The following is a 10,399-nucleotide window of genomic DNA, read 5'->3' as shown; positions in this document are numbered from 1 at the left end:
ACTACACTCCAATTTTAATTTTTACAAAACCTATAGCTAAAGAATTAAAACTTTAGCAATTTTAACTTTAGTGATTAAATGACAAAGAACTATGACGGGGTTTTACACTTGTAATTCTTGAGAAAATTATTTTATTAATTGCGCATAGATTTTTTTATATAGAATAAATTGCATATAGAATTAGAGCTTAATATCTTTTACCATCATGTCCAAATCATTGGTATAATGAAAAGTAAAAAAAGAAAATCAACTAGCACTCAGCTGAAAATCTTGAAATTCAAAGCTCATTGCTTTTTTTCTTTCTTCTTTCATCATTAGTTAATTAGTCCTGATTATATAATACATAGTTAGTAATTTATTTTTTGAATAAGAACTAAATTCATATATACAGACTACAATATACATAGTAGATTTTTAGACTATACTTTGTTGTGGTAAATCTTTTATTTTTTATTTTTTTTGAGAAACATGTTGTGGTAAATCTGTTGCATTGAATAACAACTTAATACTAATGGGCACAATAAATTAAACTTTCTTCTCAAAAATAAAAAACCTAAGATAGAACCTCAATTCTCTTAAAAATTAATCAAGCCTAAACTCAAAATTGAAATTCATTCAGCTATGATTCAAGAGGCCAAGAACAAGTTGAATTCAACTCATCAAAAATCAATTACTTATGCTAATTTATATACCTAGTCAATTTGCATGTTTTATATTGGTAAAAGGATGACAAAACTGTGGATATAAAATTATTATTAATTAAAATGGTCTAAACTAAAATATAAAAAAGGAAAGGCAGTCACATAAATGGGCGCCACCCTAATCTAATTAAGGGTACTAGACATACTCTTAGCTATTAACATGTTTATGGTGTGAAGCAGATTTATCATAGCCATACTCTTAGCTATTAACATGTTTATAGTGTGAGTCAAATAGCCTTTCTTTTAAGGCTGCATGATGCAAGATCTTAGAATTAACACTCTAAGGAGAATCCTAGAATTTTGTGGTAGGTAATGGTTGAGAGGAAACCAACTTACATGCCCATTTGTTTCATAAAATTTCATATAAGGGTTCACAACTTGCATGCCCATATCTTGTGTATGAATGGTAAACTATTGAGTAAAAAGCTCATACCTTGTGTAGAAGCTTCATGCGTTTCTTGGTCCCTCACTTCATCCACATCTTGTGAAGAAGCTCTTCCAATGTTACACTCTTGGAACGAGTGTGCAGCTTTGTCTTTCGCCTTCCCATTTCAAGTGTCAAAGTCTAAAATAAACAAGTATATAATTAGCACAATGACAATTAATGGTACAAATAATTGCAACACTAAAACTTCTCATAAAGCAAATCTATATAAGACTACCCTTAAACAACGCAAATACAATATTTTCAACGAGAGCCCCAAATATCTCTCTTATTTCAGCAGCATATACCACAAATTTCAACATCTAACAATCAGATTAGAGAACATAAAAGGAGAACTAAAGAAACAATTACACCATCAAAATACCCAAAATAAGATAAGGTTTCATAGATAAATTTTCATGCAATTTTACAAGCATGGAAACCTAGACCTAAAATATAATGAGTGATACAAAAGTATTAACTAGAGTCATCACCACTAAAGTCATCATCACTAGACTCATCATCATTGGACCCATCATCATTGGACTCATCATCATTAGACTGATAAACATCATCACTAAGCTCTTCATCATCGATAAAGTCTTGTTCAAGCAATTCATCCTCACTAATCAATGATGTATCATAAATGGTTCCTTCTTCATTAACTCGAGCCCAAGCATGGTTGTCATTTGCATCATCACATGTATCATCAGTAATTACATTATAAGGGACATTCTCCATATATGTATCCACTTCTTCTTCATCATCTACTGCTTCAATACCAACATCAAACACCTCCCTAAGTTTTGTTTTGACCACCACCATCCAATCTTTATGTCTCACATCCTCCACATAAAACACTTGCAAAGCTTGAGATGCTAATATATAAGGTTCATCAATCAATCGATCACCCGTGTGTATCAATCTTGAAAAATTGATGAGGGGAAATCCAAAGTCATCTTTTTTGCATCATCTCCCACTAATAACGTCAGCCCATTGACATTTGAATAATACATATCGATACTTGTCAGAATAGTTCAACTCAATAATATCGATTATTACACCATAATAAGCAGCACCACTTTTAGTAACAACACAAACTCCACTATTTTGAGTTTTCCTAGTTGTCTCAGAATCTTTGGTGCGAAACTTCAAACCATTTATGACATAACGCTTGAATCGTTTTGCTTCATTATCTGGATATCAAGAAAACCATCTAACTTTATCAGAGAGTTCCTTTCTCTCAGAGGCATCCATTGACATCACTTATTATAAAGAAAGGCTTTTATTATAAGTATACTATTTAAAGTGTTACAACAAAAAATAGTTCTATATATATATGTTTTACTTACATATTCCCTAAACCAACTGCAGAATTCCTCCATGTGCTACTTTTGAATAACATCATCAGTCACATCAAAAGGCAAACCAGCCTTGATCTCCACTATGTGTACACTATGTAGACAAACATGTTAGTGTTAATCTAGAGTATTGTATTGGAATGTAGTTAAAGGATACGCAAGGACATATAACTTACTCGCGAAATAGGGTGATTTCTTCACAATTGAATAGCACATAACGATGTGCTTGGATCCATGAATTTGAATCTAGTGTAATGCTCACCACTGCACCCATGGATTCCTCAACATTCCTTACAGGCCGATTGAATGCAGTTTCAATAGATTTAAAATAGCGTGAGCAGAATGTTAAACATTCCTCTGCTATATACCCTTCTGCAATGGTGAGTACCTTAGAGAAGACACACTTTGGTGAGTACCTTGGAAAAGCACAAATCAACCATTAATGCTTTAGCTTTGAATGGTGATGGGTCGGTTTTGTTTTCGGGTGGTTCTGACCGTTTGATCATGGTGTGGGAGAAGAAGATGATGATCAAGAATGGTGTGAAGAACAACATGGGTTTTGTGGAGGCATTGTGGGGGCACACAGGGGCTGTACTATGCTTAATCAATGTGCAGGATTGCTTGTTTGCTAGTGGGTCATCTGATCGGATGGTGAGGATTTGGCAACGTGGTAAAGAAAATGGGTATCAATGTTTGGTTGTGATGGAAGGACATGAAAAACCGGTTAAGTCATTGGTGGCAGTTTCTGCTGAGGTTTCTAATGGTGTTGTTTTAGTTTGTAGTGGAAGTCTAGATGGGGAGATTAAGATTTGGGACATCTCAGGTTCTAGGATCAACAACATATGTCCTCAAATTTGATTCAATGAAAATTTCATTTAGAAATTTAAAAATTCATGGTTTATTTTTGGGTAAGATTAATTCGTGGAACGATGTATTAGGATATGATATAAACATTATAAAATGATGTGTTGACTTTTACGAAAAATTATCAGTTTACAATTTACTATTTATATTAGATTTATGTTAATGTGTAAAATGATACACTTTGCATGAATGTGTAAAATGTTATATACGTTTATTTAGTTTATAATGTAAATCTTACATGAATAGTACCATGTAAATCTTACATGAAATAATTGTTCAACTTTTAAATACAAAATATAAATAATATGAAAATTATTTTTGATGTTATTGAAGTCAAATTAGATTATAATATAAAACAAATTTGTATGGTATATATATATAAAAAAAAAAAAAAATGAACTTACCAAGAACCCAAAAACAAATTTGAACTATTAGTGGGTGAAATACTGAAATGAAATCACATGATTTTGCATATTTTATTTTGTAACATATTGAAAACTTAGGTTAGAGCACTTTTGGGTTATAACATATGATCGGAATAATGTTATAGATATTATAAATTTTACTAAATAAATCTTACAAATTGATGTTATAGATATGAAGATTTGATTTGGAACACACACAAAAACCTCTAAAATGCGAGAATAATGTTATAGATATTATAAATTTTACTAAATAAATCTTACAAATTGATGTGTCACTAATAACAAAAAATAAATAAATAAATAAACACCCATTTATTATTCTGTTGAAGTGACACATCAATTACATTGATTATCACATTGGTTTGTAATTTTTTTTAAAAAGTAAAATTTAGAATATTTTCATATTACAGCATGCATATTTAAGACATGCATACCTTGAGCGGTGAGACTATATATTGTGAGCCCATTCCCATGCCTTCGGGACCACGACACCTTATTAATATTAATGTTAGGTAGGTTTACAACAATGGTTACCCCTATGAAGCTCCTCTTAGAAATTAGAAAATGCAAAAAACTAATATAAATTTTATTACAAAACACTTACAATTCGTTAATAAATGTGATTAGTGTCACTTCAAGATAATAAATGAGTGTTCGATTTTTTTTTTCTTATTAGTGACATCAATTTATAAGACACATAAGTAAAATTTATAGTATCCCTAATATAACTCTAACCAATTCATTGAGCCTTGCCATTGTAGCATACAATGTTTTGGAGCATTATTGTTTGGGCCTTTCGGCCCTTTTCACCTTCTAGGCTTAGTAGTATCTGAATCTCTCATTTTTATTTTTTTCTCACATTCTCAGGCTTAGTAGTACTGCATTAGTATCTCTGTATCTCTCATTTTTCTTTCACATTCTCAGGCTTAGTAGTACTGTATTAGTAGGAACCTTTTGTTCATATTTGCTTGTCTTCTTTTCTGCTTCTTAAGGCTTCTGCTCTGGCTTCCTAATGCACCTATTTAGTACAATTAATTTAATGATCAAGCAGAGTTGATAAGTAGAACTGGTAGCTAGCTTTTTGAATAGGCAGCCGATGAATGGGTTTTGAGTAATGGCATATGAGTACTGAAAAGAAACACAGTAATGGGTGACAGATCAGAATTTAAAAAGGTGCTGTACCAAGTCATCAATTTGAAAGAGTGACGTACTTTCTATCATTCAGATAAGATTCAACTAAAGCATGAATATTAATTTGTAAAGACACTAACACAAATCTATATAGGTTAAGAAATTTGTAGTTCAACTAGCGTCTTTTGGTGTTTCTAACGAAAACTATACAAGGGTGTGCAGTCTGTCTCAAAGGAAGCCAGTATGGTCATCCTCAGCAGAAAGTATGAATCATAATCTCTTGAGATTGATGAATTAAGGAACTGCAATGAACCCCCCTTGCCTGCCTGAAGAATAGAACAAATTATAAGAGTGAGACACCGGCTTGGATTGTATCATGGAATTCAAACAAACAAAACTCTAGCACATCCACTTCAATTGTATCGAAGTCCAGCTTTTGCACCTAGTACAGCTGAGTGAAATAGCTTGCAAGCTTTAGTACTAAAAGCTTAGGATAAAGGGCATGCTTATGAGATATGATCTTCTGGCCAAGTATGTGTTTGGATTAATTAGTTTTTTTGGTTAGTTTAAGTTTATTTGTTTATGAATAGCTTTTATATGAAGTCTCATTTTATTTTTATTTTTATTTTTTATTAACCAACTTTCAACAAATAAGTAAATTATAAGTTGTTCAACAATTAAAAGGCTAATCCAAATACACTTTAAGAAATGAAATTAGATTTACAGACAAATATTAATTTACTAAAGAATACGAATATTCAATACCTATTTTCTCAAAAAGTGGTTTATAAAAATTGATCTCTCCGTTTTAAAGATATATGGTCCTTATGGCTTATAAGTGGTCACTCGTTCAACTAACTAATAGGTGTCTTTCCACCTACTTCTCTAGCTTTTCAAAGAGTGAAAAACTCAAATCCAACTTTTTTTTCTTTTTCACTTCCCAAATTGTTTTGATTTAAATTATTTGAGCTGCTCTCATGAGAAATAAAGGGAAAAATAAGTGGTATTTCATGTAGATAAGATGTTAAACAGAAAGAACACAAACAAATGGACTATATTAACGAAAATTGATTTCAACACATCAGCCATGAGATTGGAAAATTTACTTAATTTAATTAATCATGATATCAAACGATATTAATTAGATACAAACATCTTGCTTCTCAAAAAAAAAAAAGATACAAACATCTTAAGAAATATTATTATAATTTAGGGTAACAAAATCCTAAGATCTCCATAAATTTTGAAGAATCTTAAGTACAAATCCTAAACACTTCTAAAAACATTTAACTGATGACCTTTCTATCAAACTACCTATGATTCTATACACAGAAAAACAGTTTTTCAAGACACAGTAAGATACATGAAATGTTAAAAGTGATAAATTTCCAACTATCCCAAGTTTATTTAGTCACTCCCTTGCATATATATACATTTAGGGTCCCTTTGGTTGGAATGGTGAAAAAGTGGAAGGATAGAAAATGGTAGGAGGATGGAAAAGTGGAAAGATAGAAAAAAATTTTACTTTCTCTTATTTTTGTTTGGTTGGAGGTGGAAAAGTGGAGGGATGAAAAAAATGAGTTTGAATAAATTTACTCATATATCCTTATTAAAGAATGATGCCTAATTAAAACAAAAAAGTGACAAATAACCACACAAAAAAAGAGAATAACCCAATTTTATTATAAAAATAAAAATAATGTCCCAAAAAAATTCACATCTAGTAAAAAAAAAAAAAAAATCATGCCCAAGCTCAAGAAAATCAAAAGAAAAAAAAAAGATTAGAAAAAAGAAAAAGAAAAAAGAGGCAACGTTCATGCCCAAGAAAAAAAAAAGTGGCAACTAGTAACGTGATTACCCAGAAAAATAAATGAAAAAAAAAAAAAGCAAAAAAAGGGGCAACGTTGTTGCTAAATAAAAATAAAAAAAAAGGGCAACGTTACTGCCAAAAAAAAATTTGAAGAAATTCACATGCATTTTTGTTAATCAAGAAAAAAAATTTATCCCCATTCAGTTTTCTCTGCATTTTAGAGAGAAAACATTTTGGTAAGTCCAAGGAGAAAATACCTGAGCCCCACAATTTATTTTTCTCCGTCCCTACCCAGCCAAACACACTCCAAAAGAATTTTCCTTCTTTTTTTCTCTCCAAAGTTTTCCATCCACCCTATTTCACCTCCAAACAAAATAAAGCCCATTATTTGAGATTTTTAACTTTTTAATTTGAGATATAATTTTTTTTTTATAGATAATTACAATATGTTACTAATTTTGTAACTTGAACCTTTCTCTCCTAAATCTTCAAGCATTTTGTGTATGTGAATATACCAATTAAACTACTAAAAATAAGGATTCAATAATCTTGATTCATAATATATGCATTCCAATTTCTTATCTTTTAAAATGAGTAATTGGGCTTATATTCAATTAATTAGTACGGTCCATTAATTATCATCAATAAATATCAAATCATATTGGGTACCAGTAGTGTACCACTTACAATCAGCATTATCTTCTCTACCTACCATAAAAAGCCTATAAATGAATGAAAAATGAATTGCTGGAAGGGATACTTAGAACTCTCTGGTGACCCCAACTGCCCAAGTACCATCTTTTAATACACCAAGGTCAGGGTGCTGTTATTATATGTCACTTTTTTTTTTTTTTTGCTGAAGTTATTATATGTCACTAAAGAGCAGTAGTATTGTTAGTTCCATGCACACGTACTAGAATAACTATAGATAATGGATCTATTGCTCTTGGAAGCAGCTTTCACTGTGGTTAGAGCCTATTGTAGCACTGTAGCAAATTTGATTCCCTTCCATTTCTTTGTTCTTCTCTGCTCTTCCTCTCTTCTTTGGTTATCAGAACGTGAGCTGTGATACCTCACTAATTTTATAGCATTCAACATCTTCATAGACTTGTTTTTAAAGTTGTTGTCAGAAGTTGAATTGTGCCCCCAACAATCGTTCCTCACAATGACGTTTATGCAACTTGAACTCATGATTTTGGCTTTAATTGATATCAGTTGTTGGATTATAAGTTGTATCATTTCACCTCAAAAAACTTAATTGATGATGAAGATGACACAGGCAAGTCTTTTAATTTATAGCACAACGTCATATCCCGCAAATTTGTTTTTACAAAGATCATAAGGAGACGAATTGCAGTTCCTCAACCGTCGTAATATCATATGTTTGCCTACATGTTCTCTTGCTTAAACACACTAGAGGTGATAATATCAAATCTTTGCCTTAATGCGTTGCTTTATCTTATTTGCTCAAACTTATATTTGTTTAAAAAATGCGACAAATTGTAACTTTAAGCAAATAAACTTAATTAGAAAAATTAATTGATTGATTTTTAATTCAGTTGATTTACTTGAATTTATTTTTTTACTCTAAACAAATAAACTAAAACTTAACCAATAAGTATGATCCCAGAATTAAGTTGTTGCACTTGGGCCACATTCCAACACTTGTGATTTTCTCATCGTAGTGATACTAGCCACTAATTCTTCATCCTTCTATTGTCATTCTTGCTCTCAATCTCCTCGAATGAGTATGGAACAGAAGAGCATCTTGACGAGGGAGTAATCAATCTCTGCAACAAATCTTGGTTTTGTTGTGTTGCACACCCTACATCAAGTCTTTCACCAACCACTCCAGTGTATAGGCTACTTTGTTCGATGATATTTTATCGAGCATCCATTAAATGAGTCTAAACCATACAACTTTTATGACAGAAAAAAAGACGATCAATCATTTTCCTCAAATGGGGCTAACAAAATAAATCAATTGGTTGCACTTGACACTTGCAAATTAAAAAGGAAGATAAATAAGACACTAGTTGTGCCAGCCAGCCATATCCGACCTCCAATACTTAAAAGTCAGTAAATTTCTTTTTTAGAGAGACGGTAGAGTATTTATAAATGATTTCATTGCAAACCTATGTTCTTCGTTTTCCGTCATTTTATCATGAATTTTTATGGCATGTTACAGGAGAGCCTTTTTTCTGAATCTTTTTTGGTTCATATATATAAAATAATGATTATAGCTTCTACTGTGATTCTAGGAAACCTAATTAATACATAGGTTGTGTAATATTTATATAGTAAAATATGTGATATACCTAACATTATCTTTCAAAATGTGTTTCATTGTGTTATGAAAATTCAACAAAGTACAAATTAAGATGTTCAATACTGTTTGTACTCATTTGTATATGACATATATATGGTAATTTCAGTAATATTTTACAAATTATCCACTTATTCAACATGATCATGATCAGATTACGATTCACGGCTGAGAGTCTTACAGTTTAGTAATATAGATCGACTCTTTTTATTAGAGAAATAACTCAAATAAGGCTTCAAAGTTCAAAACTCTTTTTTTGTTATTGTAATTATCAAATTATTTAAAAACAAAACATCACCATTCACAAAGATAGAGGGGCCACTGTACACAATCTCAACAAATTCTCAACTTAAGAAAGGTTACTTGTAAAGTACAGTGATGTTGTTTATAACTGATGAATTATAATTTTTTTCCCTGTGATTTTCTTCTCAAATTGATGATTTTGGTCAAACAAATAATTCTACTAAACATAATCTGTTTTTACCGTGATGAGAATAGAAGGCTTATCCAAAAAGCCAAAAATAATGATAAGCAGAGAGGAGCTGTGTCCTATAATTTTTTTTTTTCTATAGAATAATTGTGTCTCATAATTACGTTTACCTGTCGCAAGGATGCATATTAGCCCTTTGGTGGTTCGGCCTTTGGGAATTGGGATGATTTTGGGCCTACATACCTTAACCTGTTTAATTGCATTGGGCTAACTTTTGTATGAGTTATGACCCATTATCTTTTTGCTAGCATTAGCCCTACTTAGCTCGTTTTATAAGTTGGTTTGTTAGACCTCGCTATATATAGTAGCCAACAGGTGAAATTAATCTATCAATGGGTACTTGAGATTGAGATTAACATTACATTTTCAAAACAGCATAATGTGCTTAAGCCAATCATGTGTGTAAGTCCTATAATTGTGTATTTGTTGACCTAAAAGAGGCCTTAACTCTTATGTTCCCCACTCAGCACTTTACGTTCTTCAAATCAAATCATACAGATGCGATTTTGTATCAATTATCACTAAGTTTAAGTGGTAGGTCACATGTATTTTAATCATTATGCAAATCAAAGTCTAAAAGCCATAAACACATGCCATTGGGTACATTCCATTAGCTAAAAAATAGCAAACTTTAGAACTAATCTTCCCATTTTATGTAAGGAAAGTGGAACCCATAGTAGAGTGCCACATTTCATCGCATAAGGGCCTAATCAGCACAAAACATGAAGTGATTCCATTACCCCACATGTGCTCACAAGCTGTCCAATAACAAAATTTTATTTGCCCAAGACATTGGTCTTCTTTTAATATATATATATATATATATATATATATATATCCTACAGATTCTTTGGCTTAAGTAGTACT

General features: G+C 31.3%; 1 protein-coding gene across 1 annotated transcript; it reads right to left on the bottom strand.

Annotated features, from left to right (window-relative positions):
- Nucleotides 1–1,155: 1,155 nt before the first annotated feature.
- LOC126704425 (uncharacterized) lies at nt 1,156–2,390 on the bottom strand. Its single transcript, XM_050403437.1, has 2 exons — nt 1,620–2,390; nt 1,156–1,266 (listed from the first exon to the last, which is right to left on the bottom strand). Exons 1-2 carry the CDS (start codon nt 1,948–1,950, stop codon nt 1,253–1,255), a joined length of 345 nt encoding a protein of 114 aa, XP_050259394.1. The 5' UTR covers nt 1,951–2,390; the 3' UTR covers nt 1,156–1,252.
- Nucleotides 2,391–10,399: the final 8,009 nt, after the last annotated feature.

Source organism: Quercus robur, chromosome 10 (assembly GCF_932294415.1).
Source record: "Quercus robur chromosome 10, dhQueRobu3.1, whole genome shotgun sequence".
Classification (NCBI taxonomy): Eukaryota; Viridiplantae; Streptophyta; class Magnoliopsida; order Fagales; family Fagaceae; genus Quercus; species Quercus robur.
This window is presented reverse-complemented; position numbering and strand designations above follow the sequence as displayed.